This window comes from Serinus canaria, chromosome 27 (assembly GCF_022539315.1).
Source record: "Serinus canaria isolate serCan28SL12 chromosome 27, serCan2020, whole genome shotgun sequence".
In the NCBI taxonomy this organism is placed as follows: domain Eukaryota; kingdom Metazoa; phylum Chordata; class Aves; order Passeriformes; family Fringillidae; genus Serinus; species Serinus canaria.
In genome coordinates this window covers 4,599,107-4,614,853 of record NC_066340.1, presented here as the reverse complement: position 1 = coordinate 4,614,853, position 15,747 = coordinate 4,599,107, and the positions used below count along the sequence as shown (strand labels likewise).

Here is a 15,747-nt window from a genome sequence, read left to right as displayed (position 1 = left end):
GCACTATCCCTGCAATATTCCCCTTTTCCCTGACCATGGCACCAAGGGTGGGGTGAACACACTAAAATCCATATTTTTAAGGGCTGATCCCATGGAGAAAGAGAAATTCCTCCTTTCTTCCCCTTATCCAGGCTGATTTTTGCAGCATCTCAGCATCACCCAAACCTCTTCCAACAGGAATGGGATCAGACTTCCCAACAGAGCTGCACAGGGCATTCAGGGAAGATGGGAAGCACCTGGAGAAGGACAATTCCTGCCAGGTTGGCCATAAAAATTGCAGAGGGTTCAGTGAATCCTGGGTTCTGAGCTGGAACAATGTTGATGGTGGGGCTCTGGAGACTGATCCCCTCCAAAGGTTTTATGGGATAGAGAGCAGAAGTACAGACCTGCAGATCCAGAGTGGCTTTAGAGAGGCAGGAAAATGGGATTCCGGGCTGGCAGTGATGGCTTGGAAACCCAGTCAGGGTGGAAACACTGGGGTTTGGGAACTAGGAGGAATTAAAGAACATTTCCCAGGTTTGAGGTGTCATTTTACAAGGGATGGGGTGCCAGGATACAGGGAACGAGTGTCCAGGGAATTCCTTCCCAATGTCCCTTCCATCCCTGCCCTGTCCCTGTCCCTCCCATTGCAGGGATGGATGGGATACTGGGGAGGAATTCCTGGCTGGTAGGGTGGGGAGCCCCTGGAATGGATTTCCCAGAGCAGCTGTGGCTGCCCCTAAATCCCTGGAATTGTCCCAGGACAGGCTGGACAGGGCTTGGAGCACCCTGGGACAGTGGGAGGTGTCCCTGGGGTTGGAATTGGATGAGATTTAATGTCCCTCCCAGCCCAAACCATTCCATAATTCCACATTTCCTAAGCCTTGCTCCAAGCATTTTCTCCCACCCATGGCCTGACCCCTCCCGGAATCACCCCCTGATTTCTTTGTTCCCCTCAATCCCACCAACTCTCCCAGTGGATTCCCTCCAATTTATCCTTAAATTCTGAATTAATTCAACAAGGAGATCCCACAAAACCAATCCCACAGAACCTTGGGAGGAGGAGCAGTTGGAAGCAGGAGATGGAGGAAAACTTTGAATTTGTAGGGCAGGAGAGGGGTTATGGTTGGAAAACAGGGTTGGGAGGGAATCGGGAATGGATGCAAAGGAAAATGGGAAAATGAGGGATGGGATGGAGATGAGGCAGAGCCTGGAAGAGGCAGAGAGTGGGAAGGGAAGTCAGGAAGAGCCATCAAATCTGAGGATGAGAGAATGGTTCAGGTGTCCTGCTGTGGAAAAAAGGATTTTATAAAAAGGTGGAAAAGTGAGGACAGGAAAACTTTGGAGTCCAATTCTCCCCACCCCCCAGACTGGGCACCTCTGCCAGAGTTTGGGAATTGAGTCCAACAAATGCAGCCAGAATGTTCTGGGAGAATGAGGGGGAATGGTCTGGCTGCCTCTGGATGTGCCAGGGAATGAGCAGGAGGAGAGGCAGAGTTTTCTGGAGCAGGGCAGGGGGAATCCCCACCCCTGAGGGGTTTCATCCTTGTGGATGTGACATCTGGGGACATGGGGCAGTGGCGGCCTAGAGGGAACAGCTGGACTCAGTCTCAGAGGGCTTTTCCAACCTTTAGAATTCCATAATTCCACTCTATTGAGAATTTAAGGCTGATTTGGCACCTGAGCCACAGGCCCAGCTCATCCAGGGGGAGAAGGAGTGGGAGCAAACCTGGGATGAGGCTCTGGAGGGGCTGCCCTGGATTTTTTATGGATCTCCAAGAGGTCTCAGTGCTGCTGTTCCTGTGAGATTTGCAAAGAAGGATCCTGGAGCTCCAAAATCCCAATTTTCCCTGGGCACTCGTGGGCCCTGTAACACCCCCGAGCTCTGCCCCAAGGGAGCTCCCAGGGGCTGGAAGGGTCAAATTCATCCCTGAAAACCAATTCCTCAGGAAGGGAGCAAATGGGAAGGAACAGGCAGGATGAGAAAGGAGCCAGAGATGCAAACAGACAATTCCAGCACCGTTAACTGGGAGCAGTTCCAGCATCATTAACTGGGAGCTGGGATCAGCCAGCCGTGGCTGCTCTGGGTTTCTCAGCATTCCACAAGGGCTGGAGCTGCCTGGGATGGAAATTCCAAGAAGCTGCTGCTGCTGCTGGAGGTCTCCTTAAGGAACAGAGGGTTCTGGTTCTGGTTTCACTGGGAACCCAGCCCAGGTGGGATGTTCAGGGGGGGCTTGGATCCTTCCTTGGGATCACTGGAATTTGGTGCCATCAGCCAGTGAGGAGGTCTGGGCAGGAACTGGTGCTGGATCCATCCCAGAGCCAGAGGGAAATAGGGCAGGGAAACGTTCTTCCTCCAGTGGGTGCTGGCACTGCCCAGGGAATGGTCCCAGCCCCGAGGCTGCCAGAGCTCCAGGAGGGTTTGGACAGCACTGCCAGGGATGCCCAGGGTGGGATTGTTGGGATCCTGGGGGATTGTTGGGATCCTGGTCAGGAACAGGGGTGGGACTCAGTCCTTGTGGGACCCCTCCCAACCTGGGATATTTCAGCATTTTATCAAACTGCTCCGACCTCTGCTGGGATCATCTCCACATTTCCATGTTTGAGAAAATGAAACAGGCGGGGAAATCAGGGATAGCACTTCCAGTTAACTGAAGGAGTGACCTCTGGCTGCGGGCAGATGCTGCAGCTCCCAGGAGGCTCCGTGCCAGCAGCAGTGTGGAAAGGCAGGAATGTGGCCAGGAAGGGCTGTGGCAGGAGCTGATCCTCCCCTGTCCCAGGATCTCTTCCCTCCAGGTTTTCCATCCCCTTTTCCTGGCATTTGGGACAAGCAGAATCCATCCAGCTTCCAAGGAATTGAAATCCATTTTTTCCTTCTCCTTTTAGCACCTGCCAGCTGGGAACTGATCCTGGTAATCCTGGAGAAAGCCAGGATCAGGAGGGCAGGAAAAACGTTTAATTCATTAATTAATTGTTAATGACTGCAAAAGGGCCAGGCTGGGAGTTTGTCACCCTCAATTAGAGGCTGGAGCTGGATTTATCTACGCAGGAGGAGGAGGAGCCCTGGGGAACCTGCCAGGGAGCACAAATCCTGCAGGATCCAAGGGCAGGGATGTTCTGCTGCCTTTTCCCTGCTTTTCCTGCTGCTTCGCTGTGGTTTGTTCCCACTTTGGGAGAAGCAGGGGAGGGTGGAAGTAGCATTCACCTTCTCTGAACAGAGAGAGGCATCATTCTCTCTCACAGGATTTTTCCTGGGCAAGGCAGTGAGAAGCACAAAAAGAAGAAGAGAAAACAAAAAAAAATCTCTATTCTCTGCTCCTGTTTTTGCACATGTGGAATGTGTTATGGAGATTGTTTACCCAAAGGGATTTGTTAATTGGACACTGGTGAAGGTTGTTTGGATTCCTTGGCCATTTGGGTCAAAGCTGTGTCCTGGCTGTCTCAGACTGCCACAGGGTTTTCTTTAGTATCTCTTTAGAATAGTATCATTTTAGTATAGTTATAATATAGTATTAATGTAATATTGTGTTAATAAAGCAATTGTTCAGCATTCTGAATCGTGGATCAGATGCCAACCGTGGATCAGATGCCAACCGTGGATCAGATGCCAATCATTCCCAGGTGTTGGGGTCACCCTGCATTCCGTAGGTGGGGGGAGCAGCTCCCCATGCTGGGGCTGATCCAGCCCAAATCCCTCCCACCAACCCCCAACTGGGATAATCTGGCAGAAAGGAAAGGGATTCCCTCAGGAACCCCTCAGGAGGCGGAGGATCAGGAGGGGCTGCAGGGAGAGGGATCAAGCCCAGTGAAGGCTGTCCCATTAATTCTTCCTGAGCTGAGGGCTGGGATTGCTCCCTCCATCCTATTCCTGCTCCTTAGGGGTCCTTCCCAGCAGCTCCAGGGCCACAGGAGCAGGAATCCAGCACTGAAAGGAGTTCAGCAGCTCCACGGGATCGAGACTTTGCATGGAAATGCTTTCCCTGAGGTTTTAGACCTGATTTGGCCAGGAAGGGGTTCAGGGGAACCTTAGGGATGGATTTCCCCTGGATTTAAGCCCAGGGATTCCCATGCCAGGCTGGGAGCAGCAGCTGGGGGAAAACTCCAGACATTTCCAGGGAATGTGCAGATCTTCCTGCTTGGGAGAGTTTGGTGGAGCTCTTCCAGTTTGTAAAGCAGGGTCTGCCAGGCAGAAATTCCAGCTGATCCCTCCACAGCTGCTCCCACTCCTGAGATGCCCATTGTCACCTGGGAGTGTCACTCAGTGGCACTGGGACAGCTTGTCCCAGTGAGTTATCCCAGGAATCAGGGAGCTCCTGGGATGGGGGATGTGCTCCTGCAGCCCTGAGGGACTGCAGGAGCTGCCCTGTGACAGGGGTCTTGTCCTGCCCTGTCCCTGTCTCTCTTGCTGGCCCTGGCCCAGCTGATGTCCCTGTGTCATCTGTGTCCCCCAGCTGATGTGCCTCTGCCGTCCCTGTCCCCAGCTGATGTCCCTGCCCCTGTCCCCAGCTGACCCCTGTGCCATCCCTGTCCCCAGCTGATGTCCCTGTCCCCAGCTGATGTCCCCGTCCCTGTCCCCAGCTGATGTCCCTGTCCCCCGCTGATGTCCTTGTGCCCAGCCGATGTCCCTGTGCTCAGCTGATGTCCCTGTCCCCAGCTGACAGCCCTGTCCCTGTCCCCAGCTGATGTCCCTGTCCCCAGCTGATGTCCCCATCTCTGTCCCCAGCTGACCCCTGTGCCATCCCTGTCCCCAGCTGATGTCCCTGTCCCCAGCTGATAGCCCTGTCCCTGTCCCCAGCTGATGTCCCTGTCCCCAGCTGATGTCCCCATCCCTGTCCCCAGCTGACCCCTGTGCCATCCCTGTCCCCAGCTGACAGCCCTGTCCCTGTGCCCAGCTGATGTCCCTGTCCCCAGCTGATGTCCCTGTCCCTGTCCCCAGCTGATGTCCCTGTCCCTGTCCCCAGCTGATGTCCCTGTCCCTGTCCCCAGCTGATGTCCCTGTCCCTGTTCCCAGCTGACAGCCCTGTCCCTGTTCCCAGCAGACAGCCCTGTCCCTGTCCCCAGCTGACCCCAGTGCCCCCAGCTGATGTCCCTGTCCCTAGCTGATGTCCCCATCCCTGTCCCCAGCTGACCCCTGTGCCATCCCTGTGCCCAGCTGATAGCCCTGTCCCTGTGCCCAGCTGATGTCCCTGTCCCCAGCTGATGTCCCCATCCCTGTCCCCAGCTGACCCCTGTGCCATCCTTGTCCCCAGCTGACAGCCCTGTCCCCAGCTGATGTCCCTGTCCCTGTCCCCAGCTGACGTACCTGCCCCCGCCGTGGGGCGAGTGCCGCTCCCCGGAGCTGGGCCTGGCGTTTTTCCCGGTGTACAGCGTGACCGCCTGCAGGATCGACTGCGAGACACGCTACATCGTGGAGAACTGCAACTGCAGGATGGTGCACATGCCAGGTCAGGGACACTGGGGACAGCAGGGACACTGGGGGGACGTGGGGACACTGGGGAGGGGATGGAGGGACGGTTCACATCCTGGGTCAGGGACAGGGACACCTGGGGACAGCTGGGGACAGTGGGAACACCTGGGGACAGCAGGGACAGCAGGGGATGGGATGGAGGGACGATTCACATTCCAGGTCAGGGACAGGGCCACGTGGGAACAGCTGGGGACAGCAGGAGATGGGATGGAGACACAGCCAAGGACAGGGACACCTGGGGATGGGCTGGAGGGACAGGCCACATGCCAGGTCAGGGATAGGGACACTGGGTACAGTGGGGACAATAGGGATGCCTGGGGATGGAGGGACGGTCAAGGACAGGGACAACTGGGGACAGCTGGAGCATAGACTGGAAGGACAGGCCATGTGCCAGATCAGTGACAAGGACACCTGGGGACACTTGGGGATGGGCTGGAGGGACTGGGGGTACCTGAGGGAAGAAGGTGCCCGTAGCCCTTGGGAAAGGCTGGATCTGAGCCAGCAGGGCCATCCCTGTCCTGGGGGATCAGGGACAGCAGAGGGTCAGGGAGGGATTGTCCAGCCTCAGCGAGAGTTCTGGGGCAGCTTTGGGGACCACAAAATAAAAAAGACATTGAGGAACTCGAGAGGGTCCAAAGGGGCCACACGAGGAGCAGCTGAGGGCACTTGGAATGTTCAGCTGGAGCAGAGGGGGCTGAGGGCAGAGCTCAGTGAGCTCAATGTCCTCAGGAGGGGCACAGAAGGGGCAGCCCCCATCTCTGCTCCCTGTGACAGGGACAGGACCCAGGGAACGGCTGGAGCTGGGCCAGGGGATTGGGATGGAGATCAGGGAAAGGTTCTTCCCCCAGTGGGTGCTGGCGCTGCCAGGGATGCCCAGGGTGGGATTGTTGGGGTGTCTGGGCAGGGCCAGGGGTGGGACTGGATGATCCTGGGGGTCCCTTCCAACCCAGGATATTCCAGGATTCCTGTGAAATGGCCAAAAAAAAGGAAGAGAGATCTGGGTCTGGTTAAGGTTGGGAAAGGCTTCTGGGATGATCAGATCCCCCCTGGGTGCTGTTCCCAGCAGCTCCTGCAGGACGAGGCCCCTGTGGTGGGCAGAGCTGGGACAGCCGGGGTGACCTGACTGCAGGGGGTCCCTGGGTGTCCCCTGTGATGGCTTTGTCCTGTCCCTGCAGGGGATGCTCCCTTCTGCACCCCGGAGCAGTACAAGGAATGCGCAGAGCCCGCGCTCAGTGAGTACCGAGGAGCCCTGACCCAGGGATGGGATGTTCATGGAATTCCAGCGGCCTGGGTCCTCCTGGCTGGCAGGAACAGGGAATCTGCAGCCTGGAGAGGGGCTGGGATTAGCCCCAGGTTTCTGGGAAGTGCTGGATGCACACTGGGATGAAGTTTCTCCTGGTTTCTCATGGGGCAAAGGGCTCCTTGAGCACAGAAACCATCGGGATCAGGGGAGCCCCAGGAGTCCCCCTGGGGCTGGGTTTGGGGTGGAGGGACCCATTCCAGGCCTGGATTTAGGGACTCAGCCACGAGTTCTCCGAGCTTTTGTTGATGACAGTGTCACCTCCAGCAAGAGGCCTCTCCAAGGGGGTGAGAACTGGGATGAACTGGGAGAGAAATGTCAGAGTGAGAAATGTCTCCTTGGCCCCTTTGTGGGAGGGGTGATCTCTGCTTCTGCCCTGCTCCATGGGGTCCCTCCCTGCCCCTTGGGACCCCGTGTGCTCCATGCCTGCCCCCCTGCAGGTCTCCTGGCAGAGAAGGACAGCAATTACTGCATCTGCAGGACCCCCTGTAACCTCACCAGGTACAACAAGGAGCTCTCCATGGTCAAGATCCCCAGCAAGACCTCAGCCAAGTACCTGGAGAAGAAGTTCAACAAGTCAGAAAAATACATCTCGTGAGTGGGGGAGGACCTGAATTCCTTTGGATTTTGGGTGGGAAATGTCTGGAAGATGCCCAGTCCTGGCCAATCCATCCCCAGCACAGGAATGGCCTCCAGGGAAGAGCAGAGTGAAAACCTGGGAGAGATGAGGTTGATTTCTTCTCAGTAGATTTCTTCTCTGAGTTCCTTCCCAAGGATTGTCCTCATGGGAATCCTCCAGTCCCACCAAAAAAAGCACAAGATTTCCCAGTTTTGCTGGTCCTGTTGGAGATTTGTACCTCTGGGCTGAGCTCCTCAGGCCATGGAGCTCTCCCAGCCCTGGGCAGGTGATTACTCTGTGTGGGAAGTGAATCCCTTGGATTCTCTTCTCGGAATCATGGAATGGTTTGGGTGGAAGGGACCTCAAAGCCCACCCAGTGCCACCCCTGCCATGGCAGGGACACCTCCCACTGTCCCAGGCTGCTCCAGCCCCAGTGTTCAGCCTGGCCTTGGACACTGCCAGGGATCCAGGGGCAGCCCCAGCTGCTCTGGGCACCCTGTGCCAGGGCCTGCCCACCCTCACAATCAGGAATTGCCATCCAAGAGAAGAGTTCCCAGCAAAGTGAGATCCAGGATCCTGAGGAGTTCTGGGGAAACCTTTCCCAGGTGCTCCAAAGGCTCCCAGAGCCCTCAGGGTGCTGCTGGTCTGCACCAGCTCCAAGTTCTGTGGGTTCTGAGGACCCCAGAGAGAGGAACAATCCATACAAAGGGGAATAAAGCCCCAAAATCCCATTTTTCCCTTATCCCAGAGGACTGAGCCACCAGTGGCTCCTGGGCTGATGTTTTTCCTGTTCCCTCAGAGAGAATATTCTCGTGCTGGACATTTTTTTTGAAGCACTCAACTATGAGACCATTGAGCAGAAGAAAGCCTACGAAGTGGCAGCCTTACTTGGTAAGGGGGAACTGGGACCAGTTTGGGAGGGACAGAGAGAGGCTGGGAGGGATCCACAGCCTTGAAACTCCCAGCCCCATGTCTGCTTTCCTCACCCCACCACAGCATCCCAGGGGTGTCCCCATGGACACTCTGTGTGTTCATGGAAGGTTCTGGAGCTGCTCCATCCGTGCCTCCTCCCTTTTTTGGAGATTTGGGGCTGGGTGGGTGCTGGGTGCCCTCTGTGGTGCAGGGTGTGGAGGGCATCCCAAAACCATCTCCCCATCACCTCTTCCCTGTTCCAAATCCACATTTTCAAGCCAGGCTTGAGCTCTTGGCCTTCAGCTGTTTCATAGAGGAGGAGGAGGAGGAGGAGGAGGAGGAGGAGACCCATGGAAGGTTCTGCTCCATCCCTGCCTGCTCCCAGCACCCCAGTTTTTGGGGATTCTGCTCCCCTCGGCAGTGTGTGGGGGAGGACATCCCCAAACCATCTCCCATCACCTCTTTCCTGCTCCAATCCATCCTTTCCAGCTGGGCCTGAGCTCCTGGCCTTTGGACGCCTCATGAGGGAGCTGAAGGCGACCCATGGAAGGTTCTGGAGCTGCTCCATCCCTGCTTGCTTCCAGCTCCCATTTTGGAGATCTGGGCTTGGGTGGGTTCCGGGTGCTCTCTGAGTGCAGGATGTGGGGGACATCCCCATCACCTCTTCCCTGCTCCAAATCCACATTTTCCAGCCAGGCCTAAGCCCTTGGCCTCTGGATGCCTCCTGGAAGAGCTGCAGGAGACCCTGAGCTGCTCAGCCCCAAATCAGCTCCAGCTCTGGGATCCCAGCTGCAGATTTGGGGTTGGCCCCACAGGGTTTGGGGTGGGGCTGAGCCCTCCCCCAGCCCTGCAGCCTCCCAGGATCCCTCTGGAATGCTGGGGGTGCTCAGCCCCTTGGGAAGCTGGAGCTGGGTCACCCCTGGGGCACAGAGGTGTCCCCATGTCACCCCACATGGGTGGCCCTGCCAAATGCCCCCTCAGGAGCCCTTCTGCACCTCCTGGGGCTTTTCCAGGAATTTCAGGGGGGAAGAGGAGGCTGCTGGAGCCTCTCTGACCCAAACCCCGTTTGCACCTCATAGGACACTCATTCCAGGGCTCTGGAACTTCAGGAGCAGCCTCATCCCAGAATCCTTTTCCCAGGCTCAAAGCCTCCGGGTGAATCCCCCTGGTGATCAGGGTGAACACCTCCTGGGATCATTCAGGGTTCTCACCTTGATCCCAAACTTCTCCCCTCTTTCCTCTCTCCGTGTCTCGTGGACACCCATGGAAAAAGCCCCTTCCCCCCTCCCATGGGTGCCTTTGCCCTGGGGGTCAATCCAGGGCTGTTTTCCAGCAAAATCCATGGGATTTGTTTCCCTGAGCACCACATCCCAGTCATCTTCTCAGCAGATTCCTGGGAATCTCCTCTCCTCAGGTTCCTCCTCCACCCCAGGACACTCAAGCAGAAGTCAGGAGACGCTTCCCAAAAAACCTAGGGCACCTGGGTGGGAGCAGGGAGCTTGATTCCCATGGGATGGGAGAGCTGTCCATGGCTGCTGATTCCATGTGTCCCAAACCAGGTTGGGGACATGCCCCATTCCAGGAAGGGAATCCCTTCCCACTTTGTGCCAGGTTGGGTTTCCCCTTGGATCCAGGGACATTCATTCTTCCCAGCACCCTGCCCAGAGTGGGAATTGGGATTCCTGGGATGCAGCCCAGAGGATTCCAGGCTCCATTATCAGGAAAACCATTTTGGGGGTGTCCATTCTGGGGGTCAGGCCCATTCCTGGGACCCCACCGATGCCAATGCAGACCCTGCTGCTCCGGGGGGAATTGTTCCCAATTTTGGAGGACGGCAGCTCCCAGGCAGGGCCCAGCAGTGCCTGGGAGCCCTGACGGTGCTGTCCCCTGCAGGTGACATTGGTGGCCAGATGGGGCTGTTCATCGGGGCCAGCATCCTCACCATCCTCGAGCTCTTCGATTACCTGTACGAGGTGAGACATTCCCAGCCCCAGCCCAGGACATCCCAGCCTGCAGCACCCAGCCCAGCATTTCCCACTCCTGGTGCCCCCTCATCCCTGGATTTGCCACTCCTGGTGCCCCTCATCCCTGGATTTGCCCTTCATCCCCAGATTTGCTACTCCTGGAGCCCCTCAGCCCTGGATATCCCAGGATTTCCCACCTTGGGGCCCATCATCCCTGGATTTGTCACTCCTGGTGCCCCTCATCCCTGGATTTGTCACTCCTGGTACCCCTCATCCCTGGATTTGCCATTCCTGGTGCTCCTCATCCCCAAATTGGCCATTCCTGATGCCTCTCATCCCTGGATTTGTCACTCCTGGTGCCCCTCATCCCTGGATTTGCCACTCCTGGTGCCCCTCATCCCTGGATTTTCTGTACCCTGGGGATCGCAGAGCCCCCCCAAAATCCAAAATCCCCAAAATCCACATTCCAAAATCTCCAACCTGCCTTATCCAGCTCTCACACAGCCCCAGCTCAGGGTGGGAACAGGGAGTTTTATTGCCACGGAATGTGGGAGTTTTCCATTTTATTTATTGTTGTCCATTGGATTTAATGAGTCCCAATCCAGGCTGGGGACACGTCCATTCCAGGGAAGGGAACCCCATAATCCCAGCTCTGAACTCACTTCAAATCCTCTCATTTTCTCTTTTTTTTAATATATTTTTATATTTTCAGACAATTGCCCCCATCCTAATCCCTCCTGGGCAGCTCCAGCATCGGTGCCATTTACCAGGAATAAAAACTATGGAAAAATTCCAGGCCTAAAGCTCAGATATCAACAAAAGCTGAGCCTGAGTTTAGAGCTCAGCCTGGATACCCAAGTATTTCATTAAATTTGCCTTTTCCTGGATTTCTTGGGGATTTTTATTAAGTAGGCCATGAGAAACCTCACAAATTTGGGGTTTTCCTCTCCATTTTCCTTCTTTCTGTGACATCTGCTGATAAAATTTGTCAAATTTAAAATTTGTCAAATTTTAATATTTGTCAATTTTTGTGGGGGGCTTTGCTCCGCTTTTTTCTTTTCTTTTTATTTGGATTTAAAATTTAATTTGTCCCCTCAGAGAAGCTCCCTGGAGATGCCCCAGCAAGGGAATCTTCACAATCCCAGATATTTAACCCCCACCAGCCAGGAAAAAATGAATAAAATACCTTAAAATCAAAAAAAAAAAAAAAATTCCACAGTTTTTCCTCTCTGCTCAGAGTTTTACAAAGGAGGGGTCAACACCTCAAAAAATTGAATTTTCAGCTAAAATATTTAGACATTCTGGGAATGACAGCAGCCAGATACAATTTTTTTATTTTTTCATGGATTGGCCAAATTTGGGGGAAATATTGACCCTAAAGAGGCTTTTTTCTGATCTTCTGATGAGCAGTGTCCTACTGGTCCCAAATTCCTACCACACTTCCCTGCACCAACCAGGATCCACATTCCTCAGGAACTGACCCAATTTTTTGGGATTTCAGTTTTCTTCATGTTGGTTTTATTTCTTTTTTCTCCCAGTGGGAGCTTTCCAGTAAAACACTTCCCAAGTTTTATGGGATTTCCCTGGATGGCAAATCCTGCAGCAGCAGGAAGGGGGAATTGGGAAGGGAAATGGAGCTCACAGAGCTGGAAGCTTTCCCTGAACCTCAAAAGTGTCCCAAAAATGGAATTTTTATGGGTTTTATTCCTTGTAAGAGAATCCTGGAATGGTTTGGATGGAAGGGACCTTAAGGATCATTGAATTCCCACCCCTGCCATGGCAGGGACACCCTCCACTGTCCCAGGCTGCTCCAAACCCCTTCCAGTCTGGCCTTGGACACTGCCAGGCATCCAGGGGCAGCCACAGCTGCTCTGGGCACCCTGTGCCAGGGCCTGCCCACCTGTCAGGACCCAGGACATCCCTCTGGCTGCCCTGGAGGACTCGAGACCCTGGCAGGGGGCTCAGAGACCTTGGCATGGAGTCAAAGACACTGTGCCTTTGATTTTAGCCATGGAAACAATTACCAACTTTGTGTGAGGAGTTACAAAAGTTTGAGTAGAATGTCAGTGAATTTATCTCAGGGTGAAAATGCAGAATTTTGGGGATTTAGAATGGGGGTTCAGGAAGCAAGATGGAGAAATCTGGGCATGTCCTGTCCTTCTTCTCCTTCTTGTGCTCCATCTTCTGCTGTGATGGTGACACTTCTGGATTGGTTTAGGGTAGAGACAGACTGTCTAACCTAGGGGATGGGTATTGGAAAATTATTGTAAATAAAGTACAGGTAGGTTTTAGTATAAAAAGCCAACAGCACCCCAAGGTGGTCAGTGTGCCATGGACTGACCTGCTGGACTGACCTCAGCGGGTCAGAGAAAGAATGGAATAGATAAGGGAAAATAAACAACCTTGAGAACCAGAGCTGAGGAATCTCAACTTCTTCTTTGAGTGCAGGGCTGGGAAAAAAGACTCTTTAATACCTTGGGAGCCATTCCAGCAACACAAAACATGAGACCCACCCTCACAGGGAACAATTCCTCATTCCCAATCTCCCACCCATCCCTGCCTTTGGCAGTGGGAGCCATTCCCTGTGCCCTGTCCCTCCATCCTTGTCCCCAGTCCCTCTCCAGCTCTCCTGGAGCCCCTTCAGGCCCTGGCAGGGCTCTGAGCTCTCCCTGGAGCTTCTCCTCTCCAGGTGAGCACCCCCAGCTCTCCCAGACTTTCCATGGCTCAGCCCTTGAAGCTTCCTCCTTCTCCCAGCCCTTTGGAATGCAGCCCCAAACCCAGCCCACCCCAGTGCTCCCCATCCCCCTGCAGCCTCTTCCCACCCTAGCCCTGTCTCCCTCTTCTTGCAGCTGATCAAGGAGAAGTTATTGGACCTTCTTGGAAAAGAGGAAGAGGACGGGAGCCATGAGGAGAACGTGGTAAGGAGAGAGGGGCTGACACAGGGGTCTCCTCCAGCCACGTCCTTTGAGCTTTTGGAGATCTATATCACACCTGAGATAGCTCAGCCACCTCAGAAGGCACCAAATCAGCAGGATGGCTTCTGTGGCAGTGTTGGAAAGAGAAAAGTTTTAATAAAAGGCAAAACAACAAAGCTCTTTACAGAGAAAAACCAAGCCAGGGCAAGAGGTTCTTGCTCCTGGTAAAACACCTCACAAAAGCCATTATTGTCTTTGCTCTGATCTTCTTCTAGTGAATTGCCCAGGTGGGACCTTTTGGCCTCTGTCCAATTGAGTATCCCAAGGTCCCATGAGGTGTCTTTTCACCTAATTGAGGAGAGAGACCTCTGGGCTTTTTTCCTTTTTTAGGAGACAAAGGCTAATTTGGTCACTCTGTCAACAGGGGACACATTTCTACAAAAGGGAAATGCCCTGGGGACGCTGGAGCTCTTCCCACATTTGTCAGGTTATTAAAATTCTAATTCGAGATGCCTCTGCCCCAATCAAGCTGCAAATGGGACCAGATGCCAGTGACAATAGTCTGGGGTTTAGAAGAACTTTAGAAGAACAGGGTGACAAAATTACCAACAATCATGGCATTTAACAATCACGTCATTTATCATGGTCACTAAATGATTATACAGGTGCAGTTTTGCATGATCCAGTAAAGCCTAACATTTTCCCAGGGCCTGCCTCTGTACTTGCAGGGTTCCCAGACAAAGGCAGGAATGATGAATCTGACTCCATGTTCTTGAAGGCTAATTTATTATTTTATGATCCATATTATATTAAAGAATAGTATACTAAAGAATACAGAAAGGATACTTACTGAATGCTAAAAAGATAATAATGAAAACTCGTGACTCTCTCCAGAGCCCCAGCACAGCTTGGCCCTGATTGGCCAAAGAGTGAAAACAACTCCCAGCAGAATGCAATGGAACAATCACCTGTGGGTAAACAATCTCCAAACGCATTCCACATGAGCACAACACAGGAGAAGCAAATGAGATAAAAATTGTTTTCCTTTTCTCTGAGGCTTCTCAGCTTCCCAGGAGAAAAATCCTGGGCCAAGGGGATTTTTCCAGAAAATGTGAATGTGGCACCTACCAGGCCCAGCCTTTTCCAAGTCCTCTGAATATCCCTTGGTTTTAGAAACATTTTATCCCTGTACTATCAGTGGGATAACGCATTCCCTGCTTTTCCTTGGCAGAGCACCTGTGATCCAGTACCAAACCACTCGGAGAGCCTGAGCCACACTGTGACCGTGCCCCTGCAGGCCCCGCTGGGGACGCTGGAGGAAATTGCCTGCTGACCCCTCCCCACCACAGTGCCCATCCCGAGGAAGGAAAACTGCACAGGGAAAACAGGGACCCAGCTCAGGTTTGCACTGGGGGAAAAAAAAAAAGATGGAAAAAAAAATACTGGGGAAAAAATACCGGGAAAAAAAAAACTGAAAAAAAATTATTAAAAAAATCTATTAAAATAAAAAAAAAAGAAGAAGAAAAACTCGCTATGCATTAAAAGAATATAAAAATAATATAAAAATATAAGTTCTAAATATACTGTGCCCAAAGTGAGAGGCGCCTTGGACCTGACTCCTGTTGTCCTTTCTCCTGGGGGTTTGGCTCCAACCTGGGAAGCAGTTCACAGGCTGGGAGAGCTGGGAATGTTCACCTGGAAAAGGGAAGCTCAGAGAAGAGAAACCTCAGAGCCCCTCCCAATGCCTAAAGGGGCTCCAGGAGAGCTGGAGAGGGACTTGGCACACAGGATGGAGGGCCAGGACATTTTTTGGGATTGTCCAAGCCTGAGCAGCAGCAGCAGCAGCAGCAGCAAATCCCAAAGGAAGCATCCCAAATATCCTGAGCACTGCATGCCAGGGCTTTTCCTGGCCCCAAGATTCCTCAGCTGCCTCTCTCAGCTCTGTTCCTCTTTGCAGTCCCTGGGTTTCAGTGCCAGAAGGAGCATCCCAGAATTCTCCATTCCCAGCGCTGTAGGCTGACAGTTTTAGAATAAAGAGATCCCAAAGTCGGCGCTCTTGGATTCCTCTCCTGGCCGCGTCCTCTGGGTGAGGTTGGGCTGAACCCCGAGCTCAGGCCAAGGTGAGCATCCCTGGAGAGGAGCCACAGGGATCCCTATGGATCATCCCAGCCCTGCTGTGCTGCAGAGTCCGGGAGCAGCGGGTGGGCTTGGGTTCATTCATTTCTTTAATTTTGGGGGGGAATTTGTGGAATTTCCTTCTTCTCCCATTCATGGAGTCTGTGCTTTCTCCTCGTTCTCCTGACTGATATTAAAGCTGGTCTTGTGGAAATGGCCAGGCTGTGTCATTCCTGCCTTGCCATCATTGCCAGTGGGAGGGCAGATCCCAGGAAAAGCCTTCCAGGGCTCTTCCTCATCCCTTACCCCTCCTTTTCCTCTCCCACCAGTTCCTCACACAGCTCCAGATGGGTGGGAGTGGTGCCATGCCCCTGCTCAGCTGCATCCATGTCTCCCCTGGGATGGGGATCTCCAGGATGTGCTGGGATCTTGGGGATGTTGTGGGATCTCTTTGCTGACAGAGGTGTTGGAAACCT

The 15,747-nt window shown here is 53.7% G+C and overlaps 1 protein-coding gene across 2 annotated transcripts in view; it reads left to right on the top strand.

Annotated features, from left to right (window-relative positions):
- The window catches only part of LOC103821678 (acid-sensing ion channel 2), a 460,082-nt gene extending 444,593 nt beyond the window's left edge, over positions 1-15,489 (top strand). The window contains exons 4-11 of one of the 2 annotated variants that reach the window (XR_007780224.1): positions 5,273-5,423; positions 6,622-6,678; positions 7,187-7,340; positions 8,165-8,256; positions 10,171-10,250; positions 13,091-13,159; positions 14,388-14,557; positions 15,114-15,489. Coding sequence is in view for 1 of the 2 variants with exons in the window: in XM_050985563.1 (XP_050841520.1) it covers positions 5,273-5,423; positions 6,622-6,678; positions 7,187-7,340; positions 8,165-8,256; positions 10,171-10,250; positions 13,091-13,159; positions 14,388-14,489 (705 nt within the window). In the remaining variant the exon portion in view is untranslated. Of the gene's footprint in view, positions 1-5,272; positions 5,424-6,621; positions 6,679-7,186; positions 7,341-8,164; positions 8,257-10,170; positions 10,251-13,090; positions 13,160-14,387; positions 14,773-15,113 lie in introns of those variants that run through there. The other variant, XM_050985563.1, reaches the window with a different exon arrangement.
- The last annotated feature ends 258 nt before the right edge of the window (positions 15,490-15,747 follow it).